This window comes from Pteronotus mesoamericanus, unplaced genomic scaffold, assembly GCF_021234165.1.
Source record: "Pteronotus mesoamericanus isolate MK-2021 breed Mesoamerican mustached bat unplaced genomic scaffold, CSHL_Meso_final contig_657, whole genome shotgun sequence".
NCBI lineage: Eukaryota > Metazoa > Chordata > Mammalia > Chiroptera > Mormoopidae > Pteronotus > Pteronotus mesoamericanus.
Genome location: NW_026555229.1, coordinates 19,663,118 through 19,683,799, shown reverse-complemented (window position 1 = coordinate 19,683,799; position 20,682 = coordinate 19,663,118). Strand labels below are relative to the sequence as shown.

At 49.8% G+C, this 20,682-nt stretch overlaps 1 protein-coding gene across 4 annotated transcripts in view; it reads left to right on the top strand.

Moving 5' to 3' along the window:
* Positions 1 to 5,204, top strand: part of FGFR2 (fibroblast growth factor receptor 2) — a 98,053-nt gene extending 92,849 nt beyond the window's left edge. For all 4 annotated transcript variants that reach the window (XM_054581621.1, XM_054581620.1, XM_054581619.1 and 1 more), the window contains 2 exons: positions 695 to 800; positions 3,523 to 5,204. In XM_054581621.1, the coding sequence (XP_054437596.1) occupies positions 695 to 800; positions 3,523 to 3,687 (271 nt within the window). In that variant the 3' untranslated portion in view covers positions 3,688 to 5,204. The remainder of the gene's footprint in view (positions 1 to 694; positions 801 to 3,522) is intronic.
* Positions 5,205 to 20,682: the final 15,478 nt, after the last annotated feature.

The following is a 20,682-nucleotide window of genomic DNA, read 5'->3' as shown; positions in this document are numbered from 1 at the left end:
AGAGTGATTATCCCGGAGCCTGCGGTCTGTTGTCTATCGTTTCATGGGGATTTTATATCTGTAATCCATGAGGGCTTTTCAGTGTGCAGTGGACGTCTGATGAATGGCCACGTTTTATAGCATGTTATATAAAGGCATTTATTGTGCTCCTTGTCATTCCTGTTGCTCTCCTTCTAATATAGAACGTCTGTCCAAACCCAGGATCAAGATAAGGCCTGGGAACCTGGATCTATCCAGGAGTTAATCAGGAAGTTAATGGGCAAGCCCAGAGATGGCAGATTAATTCAGAAGAACCTTACCTTAAAGTTGTGGTTTTCAGACTTCATTTAAAAAAAAGAACAACTGAGGAAGCTTTGTCCGCTAGAATCGTTAAAATAAAACCCAGAGTGTCGGGCATAGATACTACAAATCCCTGTGATTTTGAAAACACACAGACATGCCTTTCTTGCTGGTATAGGCACCTTCCTCAGTCATTTCAGGTAGAGATGTTCTTGCAGATCAAATTGCCTTTTAGAGAAACCAAGCAGTGACTATTTTGGGAAAGCGGATAACCCCCCTCTAATGTAGTTACCTGAAAGTTCTGATACATATTCTTAATTTGGGGCACATCTCCACATAACCTGCTAAAGCTGGCTGATAGCCATGTGCCGAGTACTTACAAAATTAATGCACCAAGGACATCCGTTTTTTCCAGGTACATGATGATGAGGGACTGCTGGCATGCAGTGCCCTCCCAGAGACCGACGTTCAAGCAGTTGGTCGAAGACTTGGATCGGATCCTCACTCTCACAACCAATGAGGTAAGATGCTCCTGCCAGAAGCCTGGGGCTCTTGCTTGGGAACCAGCTTGCCTTGGTAAATGCAAACTCCCCTGTTGGAGTCTGCAGTGCAGTTTATCATTTTTCCACAAGGGTCAGGCAGAGTTAAACTATGTGTTCTTCCCAAATCCCGGTTTTTCTCGGAACTGGGTTTTGAGAGTTCTGACTCACGAAACCAAAGACAGGGTCTTACGGGAGGCTGCCGCTCACTGCGGCTTTCGGGTCCGCCGGCTCCCGCATGCGCACATGTGTAGGCGAGCAGGGGGGCGGAAGAGGTGTCCAACTGCGGGCTTGGGGTTTGCGTGGAAGGAGCTGGGGTGGGTGCTGGTCCTCGGCGGGAGAGCTGCTGATGTCCAGGCACCCATGAACTTGGGTGTGCTGAGGTCCGGCCCTTCCAGCATCCATGCGACACGTGGCCCGGGCAGCCTCCATCTATGTGCATGTACATGTACACGGTTTCTTACAATGAGTGACGTCTATGGTTTTTTACGGGAAAACTTGCACCTTTGGCTAAAATATTTATTTTCTAGAAAATATGTATAATCTCTACCAGCTGTCACTCACTGTCTGAATTCAGCTGTGCACGTAGAGTAACTGTGATTGCGGAAGGCATGAACCGAACAGGAGAGATGATGAACTCTTCCAGGCCGGAGAGACCCCAAGACAGAGAAATTGTTAAGGAAGGAATTTGAGATGCTTAGTGAGGATGCAGAGGAGTGTTCCTTCAAACAGGAAACAGACAAACCAACTACAGTAGTCCTTCACAGCAACAACACAAGTTAACAGTGCCTAAGTATTTTAGAAAGATAATAATACACTTAATTTCTTTTTGAATAATATATTTAATAGTCATAGAGGGATTTAAAAAAAATAACCAAATGTTGTGATACGAAGCTGTAAGCCGGCAACCTAATCTTATGAGTCTGACTGTGGCTGATAAAGGGAGAGATTGCATTTAAATGAATGCAGCTGACCTTCCGAAGTTGAAAGGAAAGGAACAGTTCAAGGGAAAAAAATCAACTTTATTCTCTTGCCAAAATTGTTGTTTCTAGTATAAGTTCCTTTAACCCTAGACTTGGAATTCACTGATATTCCTATTTTTTCCTATCAGATCTGTACATTTATGGCTTCATTTAGAAACTGGGAAATCACTAAAGTTCCATTTTAATGATCTTACGTCCATGCTCAATGCTATATATTTATATGTTTACATTTAAAGTGGGCCCGTTCATACTGAAATTTACATCCAGCGTCCTAAAATAAAAAAGCAGAAGGCCATATTGTCTAACGGATATAAAAATCGAAGTTTCTTTCCTTCTGAAAATCATTACCATATGCTCAAGAAAAGTGGTTCCATTTAGGACAAAATTTCATTTTTATCATTGTAAGCAAAAAGTATTCTTTGATGTGGCGGGCGTGTTTGTTTCCAGTTGTGTGGTTAATGCTGATGTTGTTGGAACTGACACCGCCCCCATTCTTGGAGGGGACTCTTTCTCTTGCCAGCCTGGTGATAAATTATAGTGGGGTTTTTTGTCTTGTTCAAATGTATAGTCGCCAACATTCTGTGGGCCCTTTGCTGATAACGCCGCGGCTGGTTGCTCTGTGGTCTGGACTCTTTGCCCCACTGTCGGCAAAGCCACGTGTCCGAGGATGGCTGTGGGCTTCTGGGTGTGGGAGCACAGGACCCCAGTGTGCTAGCCCAGATGCGGCAGTGAGACCCAGAAGCTCCCCAGTTTTAGAAATCTCCCCATAGCATCAGAGCAGAGGTCTGCAAACCTTTTCTGTAAAGGAAGGGCCAGACAGTAAATATTTTCAGCTTCATGGGCCATATGGTCTGTGTCGCAACAACTCAACTCTGCTTTGTATCGAGAAAGCCACCACGGCCGATGTGTAAAATGCATGTGCCTGTGTTCAGAGAAAACGCGATGGACCCTCGTATTTACATTTTACAGGAATTTTGTCATTTCATACCATTTTAAATGCCATGAGATGTTCATCTCCTTTTGATGTTTTTTCCTGGCCATTTGAAAACATTAAAAACCCCTCTTAGCTCACAGGCCATCCTCTATTTTCCTAAACTTTTATTAACAGTCCGTTGTGGGTTTCATATACAAGAGTGTATCCAAGGTTTTTGCAAACCTGTTTACATTTCTAGCTCAGAGGGCTTCTGAGAGTAATGAATTACATCTGCAAAATTACCCGCTGAATGAAGACATATTCCCCTTAAATTATCCTAGAAACTGCCATAGTAAAACGTAATCCATAAAATAAATATCTGGGGTCTAAACTATTTAAAGGGGCCCTGGGAGCCCAATCTTAGCCTTTTCTATTGTGCCGGGGCTCGAACTTGAACCTTGTGCTCCAGCGAGGGGCACCTACAGTTCAGCCAGGTTTTAGTGGTGCCTGCTTGTCAATAGTGTGTCTGCGACAGGTTGTGGAAGAAAGCAAAGGGCAGCCTAGTGTAAAACAGGGTGTGTGTAGGAGCGCTTCGAGCAGCCAGGGCAGGCTGGGTCTCTGAGCCTTCAAGGGGTGCCCCCGTCCCGACCCGCCTCCCATATCAGCGTCTCCAGGGCCTGCGTTTGAAATAAAAGTCTTCTCTTCCCTTCTTTCAGGAATACTTGGACCTCAGTCAGCCTCTCGAACCGTATTCACCTTGTTATCCTGACCCGAGATGAAATAAAACGTCTCTCTTCCCTTCTTTCAGGAATACTTGGACCTCAGTCAGCCTCTCGAACAGTACTCACCTAGTTACCCTGACACAAGGAGCTCTTGTTCTTCAGGAGATGATTCTGTTTTCTCTCCGGACCCCATGCCTTACGAACCATGCCTTCCTCAGTTTCCACATATCAATGGCACTGTTAAAACATGAATGCGCTTGTTCCCCCGCCGTCCCCAGACGGGGTGGCACCAGGAACCTAGCTACACTGAGCAGGGAGGCGGTTTGTCCAGGAGCTCGTTGTCTCCGCTTGTATATATGGATCAGAGGAGTAAATAATTGGAAAAGTAATCGGCACACATGTAAAGAATTTATACGGTTGGAAATTTGTCATCTTCACTAGGAGAAGAGGAATGTTTCTGGGGCGATGGACTGCCATGGGCCACCACGCGCCCATGACCCGCTGTGGGTACTGGCTGTGGACCAGCCGGACTCGAGGCAAACCTGCGTTTTGCCTTCCTTGTGAATTTTGTAATAATTGGAGAAAATATATGTCAGCACACACTTACAGAGCACAATTGCAGTATATAGGTGCTGGATGTATGTAAATATATTCAAATTATGTATAAATATATATTATATATTTACAAGGAATTATTTTTTGTATTGATTTTAAATGGATGTCCCAATGCACCTAGAAAATTGGTCTCTCTCTTTTTTTAAAAAATAGCTTATTTGCTAAATGCTGTTCTTACACAGAGTTTCTTAATTTTCACCAGGCAGAGGTGGAAGTACTTTTGCTTTCAGGGAAAATGGTATAACATTAATTTATTAATGGATTGGTAATATACAAAACAATTAATCATTTATAGTTTTGTTTTGTTTTGTTTTTTTTTTTGTAATTTAAATGCATTTCTATGCAGGCAGTGCATCGGACTAGTTAATCTGTTGCTCGGACTTAACTAGTTATCAGCTACTTTGAAAAGAGAAATATTTACAGAATATGACTAATTTGGGGAAAGCGACGTTTTGAATTGTGTGTAAACCCTGCTGCCAGATGATTGTTCTGAAACCACCTCCATGCCCATATTACAAGAACTGGCTCCTAAGGTGTTTTGTTTTGATGTGCAGCTCTGTCCTTGGGCCCATGTGACCTTTCAGTGGACTTCCCAAGACAAATGGGACCAGCGCTCTCTTAAAAAGATGCCTTAATCCATCCCTCAGGGATGGACCTTCGCTGAGACTGTGGCGGAATGTACTTCTGCCGGCAGCTGGCCTCCTGCCCCAGGGTTGCACAGTAATCAGATTAGCCTGCGTTCTCTTCAGTGAATTTTGGTAATGGCTTCCAGATTTATTGGCATTAGAGGAGCCTTTTAGCATCTTCACGACTCATCATAGAAAATTGAAACACTGAGTTCTTCTGCTGATAGTTTGGGGGATATGTCCGTCTTTTTAAGGGATTGTTTCCGTCTGCTGCTGGCGGGACCTCACCAACGGATCCGGCCGGACACCAGTGTCAGACGAAGTATTGCCACGTTCGTTCTGTCTGAAAGGACTGTGTTTTGCTTCCGAAATACCTACTCACTTTGCCGTACCCGTGCACCACGAATGCAGAATACACTGATTTTACGTGTCAATGAAATTGGAGAAAGTATTTAATAAAACCTGTTAATTTTTATACTGACAATAAAATGTTTCTACAGATATTAATGTTAACAACACAAAATAAATGTCACGCAGCTTATTTTTTTAACACTCGTGTCTCACCAAATGGTTTCCTGTGCTCGGAGGTGGGGACTCGAGTGCTGCTCGGTGTGGTTGCAGGGAAGGCAGAACTGGGGAGCGCCGGCTTGTTACAAGCGGGTGACTTGCCACGGGGGTTGGAGGGGGGGCGCTGTGCCTAGGACGTGTAAGTCCCATGGAAGATCAGAGGAGGTTAGTTCAAGCCCTGGCTCTGTTGCTTAAGGGGACCCTAGGGGACCCCAGTGCTCCCAGGGGCACAGATGAGAAACAGTGTGGGAGAAACTTTCTAAACAGGGGGTATTGGAAGGAAGGGGGTGTTCAGAAGAGAAACGTTTCCGAAAATCCTGATGCTGGGGACCCGGGAACCTTCCAGCTGGCTTCCTTGTGATGTACATAGAGTTTGCTTCCAAATTTCAAAAGGACAACTTAAATACATTTTAAAATGATTGCTTATTTCCATGCCACCGAAAATTTGAAGAGAGAAGCCATGTTGTGCTAGTTAACAAATGCGAATCTTGGACTCTTAAGGTTTCATTAGATCTGCTTGCTAGTCCTGACTCCAGCAAAGGGAGGCAGAAGCAGCCTGGCTTCTCCTGACCATCAGCCGCGCTCTCAGAACCTTCTGGGGGCGTTGGTGATCAGAAAGGGTCACCGTCAGGGTCTTGGTTGTGCTCGAGGCTGTTCATGGCATGAGGGTCTTGCCAGCCATCTGGAGGGGGGGCCTACCATCTTGGTTCTGCATTTACTGATCTCCTGTGCTGCCTAGCACGTATGTTTGGTGGAGCAGGATTATAATCCCATCCCAAAGTATGTGATTTTTAAAAATAAGTGGCGGCAGCCTTCCATCAGATGTACTCAGGACGATGACCCAGCAGCCCCTGGGCATTTCCCGCTGCGGCGTCCCCTTGCCAGGGCGGAGGATGGACCTCCTGGGCCTGTGGGGGTGTTTAAAGCAGAGCTTCGTGTCCCTGTTCATTCGCTCTGGAGATCAGTGGTGTGTGTTCTCTGCTTTTGAGACTGAGGGGAAGGTGATGGCTTCCTTGCCGGCAGTATAGGTGACCTCACGTTAACTGTTGGCCATCTTAGCTTTAGAATTCTTTTCAGAGAGATTGGTCATCAAGGGAAAGAAGGCAGAACGGTCCATGAGTAAGATGGGAATACCACTTTTTTTGAGAATTCCCCAAGTAAATAGAAGCGAGGCATGATAGGAATCCTGGAGTTTATACCCACCCCCTTCCCATCCCTAGATCTAAGAAAGTAACGGGAAGTAGTTTGATGATAACAAGCAATGCAATTGTTGAGATACGAGATCAGTTCATGTGCAAAGAACAATGAGTTGGGGGCATCTTGGTGAAGAAGGGGTAGTGCCTGGCTCTGCTTCTCCACCTGGGAAGGGTGCACTCAAGGGACCACCTCAGAAAGTTCAGCTGGTGGTGACCGCAGGCGGGATGAGGAGGGCGGAGGGGTGAGGCATTCCGGAGAGTTCTGCGGAGTCCCTTGGAACCAGGTACCTTGTTCACTGCTCACTCCCGCCATCCCTCCTTCCCTCAGGGAGCATCCCTCCACCAGCTCCGGTGGGCAGGTCTTGGGTCCCACCCAGGAAACAAAAATAGGCAGTTACGCCAAAACATTCGGCAGAGACTTGAACAGCCATGGATTGAGGACCCAACCACCAATTCTGGAAACAAGAAGTCGTTCTCCTAGCTTGAACTGTATAACTGAGGCTCTAGAAAGGTGGGGTACAGAGGTCTCTGCTATGACAGATTAGAAACTTGAGGCTCCTGAGGGAAATGGTCGAAATAAGTGAGACCGCAGCCTTACGCAATGTTAGGAGAAAGACAATGGGTGGTGGGCTGGGACAGAATTGGAGTCGTGTAGTTCTCATGTCTGGGCGATACTGGGCAAGTCATGGATTCTCTCTGGATCTTCATTTTATCAACTAAAACTGGCTATCACCAGCCTCGCGGTCTTACCGTGAGGGCTGCCCGTAGGAGCTTAGCTTGGCTCTGGTGGACCGTACTCAGTAGTTGGTTCTTCTGAAGAATTTGTGATTTTTTAAAAGTATATTTACAAGGTCGTACAACCCTCACCACCATCTAATTCAGGAGCATTTCATCACTCCAAAAAGAAGTTCTATGCCAATTAGCACACACTCCCCATTTTGTCCTTCACTCAGCCCTGAAAACATCTGCTTTCTGTCTGTGGATTTGCCTATCCTAGCCATACGATATTTGGTGTTCTGTGTCTGGTTTCTTTCTTTAACTTAATGTTTCAGATTTGTCCATGTTGTAGCACTTACCAGTACTTCATTCCTTTTTTGTTGCCAAATCATATTCCATTGTGTGGCTATAGACACATGTGGTTTATTCATCAGTTGTTGGACATTGGGGTTGCGTCCACTTTTTGGCTACTAGGGATAGTGCTGCTATGAACATTCGCGTACAAGTTTCTGTGTGGACATACGTTTTTCTTCTTCTTGGGTGTCTGTCTACCTAACTAGAATTATTTAGTCATAGGGTAACTGTTTAACCTTTTGAGAAACTGCCAGACTGTTTTCCAAAATGGTTGCACTATTTTACATTTTCACTAGTGGTGTAGGAGGGTTCTAATTTTTCCATATCCTTGCTAGTGCTTATTATGTGTCCATATTTTTTATTATAGCCTTCCTAGTGGGTGTGAAATGTCTTCCTAATAGCTGAGACACCATTCAGATCCTGAATCAAAGACACATAATACCTTACTGGGTTTTCTAGGACAGGGTACACTGTAGTTACAAGGCCTGGCTTTCTCACTAACCAAGTGACCAAGAGCGCAAAGAGGGCTCAGCGGGGCCTCACAGAGTGGAGGGCTGGAGAGGTGGGTCAGTCCCATCTCTTTCCTCTCGGCTGAGAAAAGCAAGCGGTGCCCGGTGATGCAAAGGGTGAGTGGTTCTCTGGCCGGAATTCATGAGGGCATCGTGCCCCCCGTGGCCCCCCTTTATTCCAAATAAAGTCTAGTGAGTGAGAGTGGCCCACGGGGACTGCTGAATGCAACATTGCTTATGCATGCGCTTCAGAGCCCTTCTCCCCCGGCCTGCGTTTTGATGTTATTTATTTTTTGATGTTTTTAAAGATAAATGCAAAGTTTATCTTCTCTCACATTTCATACCCAGGAAGCCCTGAAATGACTTGGTTGGCAGGGACAGCAAAGAAGCCTTCCAGTCTCAGTGATTCTGGAATGGGGCCCTTCTTGTGTCCTCTTTTCCTCGGGGTTGCCAGGGAGTTTGATGGGCTCCTTCAAATGGCCTCCGAGTCCTGTCTCGGAGGTCACATGAGGTGCTTAGAGGACAGCACATGGGATGGTCAGTGCCAACCGTTTAGGGACTCCTGTAGGCCTGGCTGTCCTCTGAGGGCCTTTGAAATACAAGGTGGTGCGTTTCTTCTTACGTGCACACTCGGCTCCCGGAGTGTGCAGCTTGTTCAGGGACAGAGTTCGACAAAGTACCTGTGCAGGTAAGCGATTGTTCCCCGTGTGGCTCAGAACACTGCCTCCTTTTGGGCTGTGTCTTTCCCATCTCGCTCTTCTCCTAATTCCTTTTTTTTAAAAAAGATTTTTAAAATTTATTTTTAGAGGGGAAGCGGGGGAGAAAGAGGAGAAAAAACATGAACATGTGGTTGCCTCGTGCGTGGCACCTCCTGGGGACCTGGCCTTCAACCTGGGCCTGTGCCCTGACTGGGAATCAAACTGGCAGCCCTTTGGTTTGCAGGCCGGTGCTCAATCCACTGAACCACACCACTCAGGGCTCCTCTCCTCATTCCTTAGTCAAGGGCACTTAAACTGGATCTTGCCTGTGTCAAACTCCTCAGCAAGATGTACTTGGAAAGGAGCAGAGAACCCTGATGGATCTATAAATTAAGAATATCTGTGAATGGTGCCAGGTGGGCAGCTGGAAACATCAGGGGAACGCTCTGTAAAGTTTCGGCTTGTCTAACCCCTGCACTGTACACCCAAAGCTGATACAAAACAACAGCAGCAACATCCACTATTTTGGGCTTAAATGAGATTTTACCTGGGAAGGCCTGAACAGTGTCTGCTACAAGCACTCAAACATCAGCAGCTAGTTTATCTACCTGTTTATCGATAACAGACACACACACAGATGTGGATATAGAGACATAAAGAAAATTGGGTGTGTCTGTATATATTTATAAGAGTCATTACTGAAGAAATTTATGAAATTGCTAGTTAGTTGTGAATTTCTCTAGGGTCATGTCTGCCCCTGTATTTATTTTCTTTTTTTTAAAAAATATGTTTTAAGTTAGTAAAAATAAGGATCAAAATATTTGAAAATCATGAAATTGTGTTTACGACATTTAACCTGTTATGTCCCTTTTTTTTTTTTTTTTCAAACAAGGATTTGCTCTCTGAACACCACCAGGCAGGGCCCTGTATGGGCTTTAAGGGACAAATCCACACTTTCAGAACTGCACCCACCCAGCTGGCAAATGGTCTAAGTGCCACGGGTGGGAAAAGCAGACCAGAGCAGATGCAAAAGCTCAGGAGGGTGTTTGCCAGGGAAACTCCTCTCGGCTCTGCATGTGATGTTGTTACAAGCAAATCAAAACGGGGACCATGACAAAAGGAAATGTCACATGGAAAAATTAAAAGGGCCTGATGTGTTGTTTGCAAGGGTTCCGATTGTGGATTGTTCAGGGGCCGTCCCACGGAATCTCTGGAAAGTGTGGAATTGCCATGTTACGGGACAGGGTGGAGAGAGGGACATACGCGTTGCCCATTCCACGGGGAGGTGGTCAGGCGTTCTGGTCGACCCCAGGGCGGTCTCGCTCCTGAGAGCGTACTGTGGAGGTGTATGTGGGGGAGGACGGCGGTTGAGTCCCTGCAAGCTGCCCTTCGTCGTTGTTCTGTGCCTTGACTTGCTGCCCTGCTGGAAGATGGTTAAGTGTGTCCTTGTGTACACGAGCACAGCAGGAGAGGAAATCAGAAACCCCGATTCCTCCCTGGCATCGTCTTTGCTCCCCCTGAGACGAGCCCTTTGGTTGCTTTGTATTGCATTTAGATTTAACCAAAATGCAGAAGGTCCTGGTTCGTCACAGGCCATCACCCAGCAGCAGCCAGAGCGGTGAAAGGAAAAGGCCAAGTCAGAATGTGAAAGTACAAAAAGGGCGGTTATGTCACTGGGCTGGGGCTGGGGCTGGAGGGGGCTTGTCCTGCTCCGGGGTCCGTGGACTGGGAGTGGCCGGGCTCGGATCTGCAGGCCCAACCCAGCCCAGTGCCTGCTTCTCTAGTGCTGTGAGCTGAGAAAGGCTTTACATTTTTAAATGGTTGAAAGAAGAGAAAAAAGGTACACCTAGTGACGTGTGACTATTATATAAAACTCAAATTTCAGTGCCCATAAATGAAGTTTTATTGGCACACAGCCTTGCTCGCGAATGTCTTGTGTATGTGTTAGGTATTGTGTTAAGTAGGTATGGCAGAGACCGCATGGCCCACAAAGGCTGAAAATACTACAATCTATTGCTTTTTACAAAAAAAGCTTGTAACTGCTGGCTTAGATAATGACGTACCAGTTGGGCCAGCCACGCAGGTGATTTGTGGGCAAGCACAGTAGCAGGTAACAAGCTCCTGAAGTTGGGTGACACTTCCAAGATCGAGGCCCACCTGAAAGAGAGTTCTCAGGGTGGGGATGAAAGTCATAAGAGAGAATACCCTTTGGCCAGGCGGGATGTTTTAAGATCCTTTGGAGACAGTTAGTGGCCAATGTGATGTGTCTCAACGGGCCTCCCTGACGCCGCTTCTCCCCTGGAGTGCGGTGTAGCAACATGCCCAGTGCCCTTCCAAACAAGGTTGCCACGGAGATCCGCAAACCAAAGGCTAAATAAATAATGTGGTTCTTCCAGAAGGAGGGAAGGTGAGAGGTTGACATTCGGAGCTGAATGATGCTTGTTTGGCAGGAAGTAAATCTGATCTCCTCCAGTGTAGGAGCGCCTTCGCGGTGCAGTGCTGTGTGTGCCGGGGCAGGGTTTGGCACACGGCGTGCAGGGGCAGGAGGGCCCTCTTCTCGGTCGCGTTTGCCAGGTTTATTTTCCGCTGCTCTGGTGCCCTTGCATGCATGAGCATTTTCACGGAAGAGAGAGAAGACACACATCCTTGTCTGAACTCTTCGGTGAGCACAAAGGCAATCCCGGGACAGATCACGTTGGAGCTACCTCAGTTCACCTAGACACACAGCTCGGTGTGACTTCTATTGGCTTCCCAATAACTGGAGTGAAAATCATCGCTAAAGGTCAGATTGCCGAAGGCTTGAAATGACAGCCACTTGCTCGATAAATCAGCACGCAACTTCCCGACATAAACAGATCTAGGGGGAAAAAAATCTCCAAATGCAATAAATGTGTACAGGTAGTGGGGGCTGGTAAGAAAAATGCTTGGATCCGGTTTCAGCTTTTCCCTTGTCTTCCAAATGAGGTTTCCAGCCAATCAAGCACTAAGCCCTTATTTTTCTGACCTGCAAGCAGGTGAGTCTAGTCAAGTGCAGGAGATGTGAGATGAAGGAGACGCCTGGGAAGGGAAACTGGGGGTGCGGAGCTGCTCTGGGGAAGCGGAGCCTCTGGCAGATCCCCAGCGTGAAAGCCTAGACCCTCTCAAAGGCTGGGAGGGTGTGAGGGAGAAGGCAGGGGTATGGGCGGTGCCTCTTGAAAGGTACACATTGTTGGCCTGAGCTGATTTACATGGCACCTGTGGGCCCCCGGAGAACTTGAGAAGGGGCCATGGGTAGTGGTCGGGCAGGTATTTGTGGTTGCGAGTGTGTGTAGGCACACACACCGTCATAGACTAGGCTTTTCACAGCTTCTCAGAACAATCAAAACATTTAGAATTCTGGTGGCCCCATGACATAGGGCCTCCTGGTTATTTAAGATCCCTCATGATCCAAGGGCGTCCTGGAAGGAGAGTTCAGACCAGCTGCACGGCTACAGAGGAGCACGCTACCTACTAAGAAAGAAGGCGGGCTGTGGGCATGGATAGTTCCAGAATTTCTTCAGAGGAGGAGTTGAGCGTCTCCAATTGGCCTCAAGGGGGTTTGGGAATTGGGGAATTGACTTGGAGCTGTGTTAGCATAGCAAACACGCTGCTTTTATGTAAAGCAACGGTTTTGCTGTTGCATGGCTACCTTTGAGGGGTTGGAGGTAGGACAAGGCGTGTCAGAACTCCCAAGCAGCCCCACCCTGGCCCCCTGCTACCGAGAGCTGTACTTCACCTGAGCAGTTTCAATGCCAAGCCCTTCTCGCCAGACAGAGGCAGCTCTAACCACTCCTGACCATGCCTGCTCCCCACTCTCACAGGTAGGAAGGGACGTTCTCTGTTCTCTGTAGAAGCCATACCTTCTTGCGCTGCCTGCAGCCCAGCCAAGTGGAGCCTGGGGGCCAGACTTCAAACCCAGCTCAGCCCTTACCACCCAGGTGGGTCACCCGTCCCTCTGAACCTCAGGTTTCTCACCTACCCCACCTGGGCCGCCACCTTCCTGACACAGCTATTGTCAGGGAACTTTGGGCAAGCCTTGGAAAAAGGAAAAAAACAGGTGCAGGTGTGAGAGGTAACTGTGAGTGTGCGTATAAATAACTGCAGGGTCTGGGCCCGGATGAAGATGCCTCTCCCCCGGCGCAGGGTCACGGCTGAGCTGTGGGCACCAGGGAGCCGAGTCTCGGGCCCGGTCAGCACACACGTGGTGGGCCGGGCTTCCTGCTGCATATGCGGTGTTGGGAGGCCCTCCAGCTCAGTCTGGCTGCTCAAGGCACATGGTTTTGGAGAAAGAGAAGCCCAGCTCTCTTGGGGTGCGGGGACATTTCATTTCCCTGGCGACGACAGCATGATTCCTGTGTCTTCTCTTGACATCAGATGTCCCAGGGGTGGGGTGCCCAGCAGGCCGACCCCGCAGATGTTAAGGAGACATGGACTTTTCTCATATCTGGGGTTCCGAAAGAAAGCACCGTTGAAGAGAAAAGAGAAAACCCCATTTTCCTCCCAAGCGGTAAATCTGGTGTGCTTTTAAGCCAAGTTACGTGGAAGGGGGTGGGCCCTGCGGCTGAAGCGAGACTTCCAGGAGAACAGAACTGCGGTTCAGCCCTGGGGAGACGTAAGGCAGGCCGGAGGCAGTGCCCGCAGCCTGACGAGGCCCTGGGGGCTTGTAGAAGGAGCGGTGTGAGAAGATGCTGATAACGGCCCATTCGGGGTCTTATGGCCCAGAAATGGGCTGCCTTTGCTCATGGAGACCAGCCACAGTTTCCCATGGCCTCCTCTCAGCCTCCTATGTGCTGTGTGACCTTGGGCAAGACGCTTAGCCCTTCTGAGCCTCCCTTTCCACGTATTCAAAATGTAGGCAAGGAAATGGCCAAGGGTGCCTGCCTCCCAGGCTCGCCGTGAGGATGAGGGTGATGACGGGGCTGAGAGGCAGCGCCTGTCCTGACCCAGTCAGGGCGCCAGCGGGTGGGGGCACGGGCCACCACGTCCGTCACTGGCACCTCAGGGTGCCTTCGGTTTATCAGCTCTCTTTCCTCCTGGAGCTTAGGGAGCATCATCATGAGAAACCACCTGGTCTCTGTGAGGATGGTACAGCGGTCCTCCCTACCTGAAGTCCCGAAGTCACCCTTAGCTCCAGGTTGCTTCTGCTTTCGGGGAAGTTCCTTTCTCGTGTTGAATAGTTTCTATCAGCTGAGAGCATAGACTCTTAGGCTCTAAGGGCAAGCGCTCTTGCAGTTCATTTTGTCTCATCCCCTCTCTTCATAAAAGGGGAATTGAGGCCCAGAGAAGGGGGCCCCAGGGCAGCTGGCACAGTGACACACAGAGCGGCTGATCAAAGAGCTGCGACAGGAGCTCAAGTCCCCTGTTTTCCAGTGTCAAGATCGTGCACGATAAATGAGCCCTCTCTCTCCTCTCCTCTTGACACGGGGACATTCTGCCTGATTGGAGGAGGCCCAGCGGAGCACAGATCTGTGCTGCGGCAGGTGAGCTGCGCCGTGTATGGGCTGTGCTGTGTTAAAAATTTTTGGAACTGGTTCTCAATGTTAAAATTCAGAAGATTTCACGTAAACATTGCCGATTTTCAAGCTTCTCTTAGAAATGTGGACATTGGTGACCTTGGCACCACACAGCCACAGCCCCTAGAGTGGATCAGCATTTGTCCCCTTTCGGCCAAGCACGTGCCCTGCCCTGGCCGGTCTCCTCCTTGATGCGCCCGCCTAGCTCAGTGGGTGCCCGAGCCTGTGACACCTGAGTAGAACCTGCTTATCCAGGGTGGTTCATCTCCCCGGCTTGTCAGACAACACGCCTGGACAGCAGGCGGTTCCTGTTTTTCTGCCTCTTCCCTCTCTCAAGCAGCTAAGCCGGCTTCAGGAGGAGACGAAGGCTGTGGGACGCCCCATTCCATAACAGAGTTCTTTTCCTAATGTCCATGTGAAAACCACAGACTTTCCAGGAGGAACTCTCGCCTTCTCTCTCAGTTGACCTAGTTGCAAAGGAAAGCCTTATTTTCTTAAAGAGCCTACATCTTGCTGGTGTGCGTGCGGACAGGCTGGTCAGCATTTCCATTAGGAACACTTTCCTGGGCTTTAAAACCTAGCCATAAAGATGTGTTTTGAACCAAAATTGGTCCTCCCCCAGTGGAAGCTGGGAGTCTTTATTTCAAGGACTCTTTCAAAAGATCTTTCACTCTTGAAGTGCAACTATGTGTGGTCTGTGGCTCTCCAGACCGCACTTGGGGTTTGGGATTCTGCTGCATGACATTTTTTCCAACCTTTCATTTTAAAGCCACCATCTCCTATATTTATTTCCATGGTTAAAATTGGTATTTTCTCTTTTTCTTATGAAGAGAGGGTTGCATAAAAGGGGACTTTGTCTGCCACTCCCAGTTGCCTTGGTGAAACCCTGGAGTGGCTGTCTCTTAAGTGTGTTAATTTACATGCGTTGACAGAGGTAAGTGGACGGGAGTCAATCGTGAATTAAGAGGAGGCTGCATCCCCAGCTGGGCTTTGCTTGCTACTCTCGTTCTGATCCATGCCTGGCCTTCGTAGGCATTTATCATTTGGCTTCATTATCTTGATTATTTTAGTTATCCATGTTCATACAGTTTGATACAGTTGTTCTCAGAAAATGTTGAAACTTCACTCTGTATCACTTATTTACATTCTTTTTTCAAGAATTCGTTGACATGTTAAGTATGAAGAGGTAGCCTACCGAAAATGCAAACTTAACTCGCCCAGCGTGCATCCACTTGGCTCCATTCACGCCTCCCTCCTCACGTTGGCTTCTCGTCCTGTGTTCCCTGATGTGGCCGACGCCATCCACCCAGTCTCCCAAGCTACAGTCTGCACACGCCCCCTTGGTTCCTCTCTCCTCTCCTCTCCAGCACCGGTTAACCACTTCCTGCCCCCTGTGTCGATGAAATACCCTGACTCCAGCTCCCTCTTGCCCATCGCCATGGCCATGGCTATACCTGTCCCCTCCTCCTCTCTCCTGGGCTCCGCGTCCTGACTGGCCCGGCTACATCGGGGTCTCTCCGACGGAGCCAGCCTCCACTCTGCTATAAGCTTAGTCCTAGAAAGTCACATCTCATCCCACTCTCTTGCTTAAAAGTTTGATGGCTCCTGCTGTCTCAGGATAAAATCCAAACTTGACAGCATGGTACACTGACCAATTCTCCAGGCCTGGCATAAACCGCTTCCCCCTTAGGTACCTTATGTGACTGTCACCTGAACCCATCATTCCATGGCAACCAGGCCTTTGCCTAAAAGCAGCGCTCTGTTCTGTCTAGAAGGGCTCGCCCCAGACCCGTTCCTCTAGCCCACTCACTCAAAGCCCAGATCAAATGTCACATCCTTGGAAGGCTTTCTTGATCTCTTCCCGGTGGAGTTAATTCTTGATTCAGCACTCAGGGAGAGCGTCGTATTGTGGCTTATCTTTCTTTGGGTCTTATCTTCTAGACTATGAACGCTTTGAAGATAAGGTGGGTCCTGGATCTTTATTGATCTCTGAATTTCTGTCGCCTAATACAGGGTGTGACCCACCGGAGGTGCTCCATCAATGTCTCGTGAATTGAATAATCATCGCTAATACTTATGAAATGCTTGGAATGTACCCGATACCATTTTAAGTGCTTTACACAGGTTAATTTCCCCAAACACCTTTGAGGTATAAGCACTCCTAGGACCCCATTTGCTGGTGAGAAGACTGAGGTATAGAGGAGTTCTGTGAGCTCCTCCAGGGGACGCAGCCTCGGTTGAATTCAGGCCGCCCGAGCGCAGAGCCTACCTTCTGGCTGAATCCTGACATCATTTAGTTTTCCAGTAAATGAGTCCCAAGTCAAGTACCCTGATCGACGTTGGAATAGATTTGAGGTGAAGATCATAGCAGGGACTCAAACGCAAGGCCCATTCCCGACCCTGTGGTTTTCATCTCAGACTGTGGACCGAAGAAGGTTTAATCTCTCTGCGCTCTTTCCCTCCCCTGGGGGCCACAGGCGGCCCGGTAGCAAGGTTGATACATTGCTGCCTCACCTTTGGGAACAAATCACCTGAAATCTGAAACCCTAACCTACACAAACACTCTCTGGGGACTGTGGACACTCTGACCCCCTTCGTCTTCATCCTTGTTCTTTGGGAGTCTCTCTGAGGTCAGAGGTTGACTTTGTGCCAGTCTGCAAGCCCAAGTGTCAATGATTGTTTTCTGTACTTCTGTCCAGGGCACAAGTGACCCAGCGTGACTGTTCTGTGTGGCAGACGTTCCCCCGGAACACCAGTTAAAGAACCATGGAAATGGCCTCCTTCCCCGAAGGGTCAGGATGGGACTCACCTGTCTTGAATGTTGAGGTATCGTCTTCCCTGGATGTGGGAACCTGACCTAGGGCTCTTCCCAGATGGAGTCCACCCAGCCAAGGAGCCCGGGTTGGGCAAACAAGGCCCCATAAATAGAGGGTAAAGGGGACGGACGGCCAGGTGTGCTGGAAAGAACAGAGACGGGGCAGGCCTCACCTGGGTTCCAGCGCTGGCTCAGTCACCATGGTAGCATTTGTTGCTTGTCCCTTCAGCCGGAGTCCCTCCCCTGACTTCTCCCATCAGTCCCCATGGTTTCCATGATCTGTGTGGCCCTGGGAAAGTGGATTTGCCACCTGGCGCCGGGCATGGGCCCCAAGGCCAGGCCAACCAGCACCCGCTGGCTGCCCCAGCTGCAGCCCATGGTCAGGAGTGGACAGGAGACCTCAGTCAGTCCCATCAGGGGACTCCTGCTGGGAGTCAGGACACCGAGACTCTTTTCCCTCCGAGCATAGTGGAGGAACCCTGTACCCCTGAGCACTGTTAGAAAAGCAAAGCCTTAGGCCTTACCCTGCCAGACCTGCTGACAGACTCTCTGAGCCGGAGCCCAGGCAACAAGCCCTCCAGATAATTCTGATGAACACTGCAGCCTAAGATGCTCCTCTCTACTTCACTCAATGTACAGATGATTTAAAACAACCACAAACAGGCACAAAGAGGCAAGGTGACTTGCCCAACCTCACACAGCCAGTGAGGAGCCAGCACTTGGCTTTGCTTCCGCCCACCCCATTTAAGGGGGCATCTCAGTGTTTTCATTAAATTATAAAACTATTCTAGCAACAGACATCACCCTTCGCCTTTTGAAGGTCATCCTCGTCCCTGTCCTTTCCTCCAGGGATGAAAATGAGTTTCGTGTGCCCTGAGGTTATGCGGGGTGAAGCCTTTCTCTCTTACACAATTATGGGTCCTATCACAGATTCAGCGTCAGCTGTGCTTAGACTTCGGGTCTGCGAGGACCTCGTTCTGCCTGAAAAGGCAGGACCACCTCGGTCCAAGCCCCAGGGCAGCCTGGGAGAAGGGCAGTCACCATCATCTTTGGGGTGAGCCGTTGCTCCTTCCAGCTTGATCTGGGCTCCCCGTGCTGGCTCGCCACCCCAAGGCTCTGCTCCGTGCGTATGTGCGGGTAGGTGGCGGCGGGGAGCTGGGTCCTGGCCAGAGTCGCGGCTCCAGTCTGAAAGTCCAGGCATACCTAAGTCGTCTCTCGTGGCTCCCCAATGCCATATTAGGCTGCCCCCTCGGAGGGGTGGAATCTCTGACTCATCCTTCCCTTCCCCCACCCCCTCACTCCTGCCAGTTTGGCTAAGATTAGATTTCACTCAAATCTGTTGGTTCTAAGGTTTATGTGCTATTTCAGTTTGGCAAATGACTCCTGGTTCCGAGTCAGAAAAGAGAAGTCCTTTTTCAAACGGGGCTTGGGAAGGCTTCTCAGCAACTCGGTGTTTTATGTGACCAAAAAGGTGGGATTTCAGTGCACGTGAATCAGAAAGAAGCCGATTTTTTCTCCAATACATCCTGGAGTTAACTGGTGAGAGAGAGGCAAGGAGAGTTTCTCATCAGAATGACAAAAAAAAAAAAAAAAAAACAAAAAAAAAACCCCCAAACAAACAAACAAACAAACAAAAAACCACCAACCCTCCCGGATGTCCTGCAGGTGCTAGGTGCTCTCTGTGCATTTTACCAGCTCCCACCCTGGCCCACCAGGTAGACAAGCTCTCGCATTGTAGGGATGAGGAAACCGGTTCAGAGAAGTCAGGTTTCGAGCCGTGGTTTTGCCACACTGGCGGCCCTGATTCTCGGCAAGAGGCAGGGGTCCTGGCTGGAGGTGTGCGGTCTCTGTCCCTTGGCCCTGGGATTTGGAGTGTGAATCAAGATAGAGCTTTCTGGATGTGGGCATCAGCATAGGACATGGAACAGGAGGCGCAGAATCAGAAAGTGGAACAGTTACGGCAAAAGGGCTGGAGCCTGGCTGCTCTGAGTCCCCTGGGAGCTGCTGATGGGTGGTGTCCCCAGTGCTGCCACCGGAACAAGGGCACTGGCCACCTCCTGCCTCCTTGTCTCAGCTCACGATTCAGATTGCACTGAAAACCTGCACGGCAGGCTCCACTGGGCTCAGGTGTGCCTCTCCCAGCTTGGGGAGGGCAGGGCATCTTGAATGGTGGCCTCACCAGACTGCATCCACGTTTCCTAGCGATGTGAGGACACTGTTAGTGGCAGAGAGGGGCAGAGTATGATGCGGGATTGGGCTCCAGGAACACGCACAGCACTGGGCCTCGGTGGGGAAGCTGCCAGGCTTCGGTCCTCTGGTTGTGGGTCTTTTTCTGCCTCTCACAGACACCTGGGAGGCCAGCTGCGTTTTCAAGGATGGCAGACCCGAAGGCATGGGGTGCTCCAGGCTGACCGGTCCTACTGAAAGGCGGCTCGCAGAGACGGGGCCAGTGCAATGGAGGCCGAGAAATGACAGCCTCAGGCTCAGGCCAGGCCCATCCCCCAGGGCACAGCCCCACCCCCTGGGCTGTGGCCCTCAGGGACTGCCAGATGGGAGGGGGTGCCATTCACGTCATTAATGCGAACTCACTGCAAGGCCTCTGAACTTGGAAGTTCTGGGGCGTAAAAGATTGGTAGCTAGCCCATGGGAAGCGAACCTAACTACGGCCCCTGACCTTGCGAAGAACCTGAGACGTCTCAGGGTCAGAGCCGAGCTGGTCTCAGATGCCCCAAGTCACCCTTTTCACTTTAGAGAGGGCAACTGAGGCAGAGAGCAGAAGGCGACGCCCTAGGTGGTACCATCAGTGGACTCACGGTCTCCCCCCAACCACCCTTCCATTCAGTCTACCAGCCACCTGCTGTGTGCACAGCTTCATGGACGCACCAGGACTTACACATCCACTCTCACAGAGAAGAAACAAGGAAACAAAAAATGACGGAAGGCTGCAGGGGAAGGGGTTGAACCCCAGGGTCTCACGTGAGCACCTTTCTGGCTTCTGATGGACCCAAAGGCTTGCGTCTTTGTCCTGAGGAATATGGCCAAGCTAGAATAGTCAAAAAGGACAGAAGCTGCAAAAGAGGCCGGGGGATGTTGGTGTGCACGCACAAGCACACGCGCTGGTGGCTGAGGTCTCCACAAGACCTTTCTCCTGCGCCCTGGCTGTGGAGCTGGGAGCTGGGGTGAGCGGAGCACCTGCTACGTGGGAAGGTGGGGTCAGGTATGCTCTCCCGTTCTTGGCTTGGCCAAAGTTTTTAAGAATAAAGAATTTAAAACTCCCTGGCAATGACCAATTCCCAGCTGGGCCCTGGCTGCGCTGTGTCCAGCAGCTCAGGTGCCTTTCTCTATACCTGTCCCAACCCGCGTGCTGGTCCTCCAAGTCCCAGTTCACAGGCCTGTTTCCCACCCCTGTGCCGGCAGCCCTCTCTCTGCAAAGCCAGGGGACTGTGCCCAGGGCCGACTCAGAGCTGTGGCTCAGCACAGACGCCCTCCATGCAGGGAGGGTGAATGAGGAACGGTGTTCTCTCTCCGCTGGACCCCCGTGCTTGCCCCTCTCCCTGGCTTTCCTTCTCTGGGCTAACACTCAAATAGTCCCTGCACAGAAATGCTCGGTACGCTTGC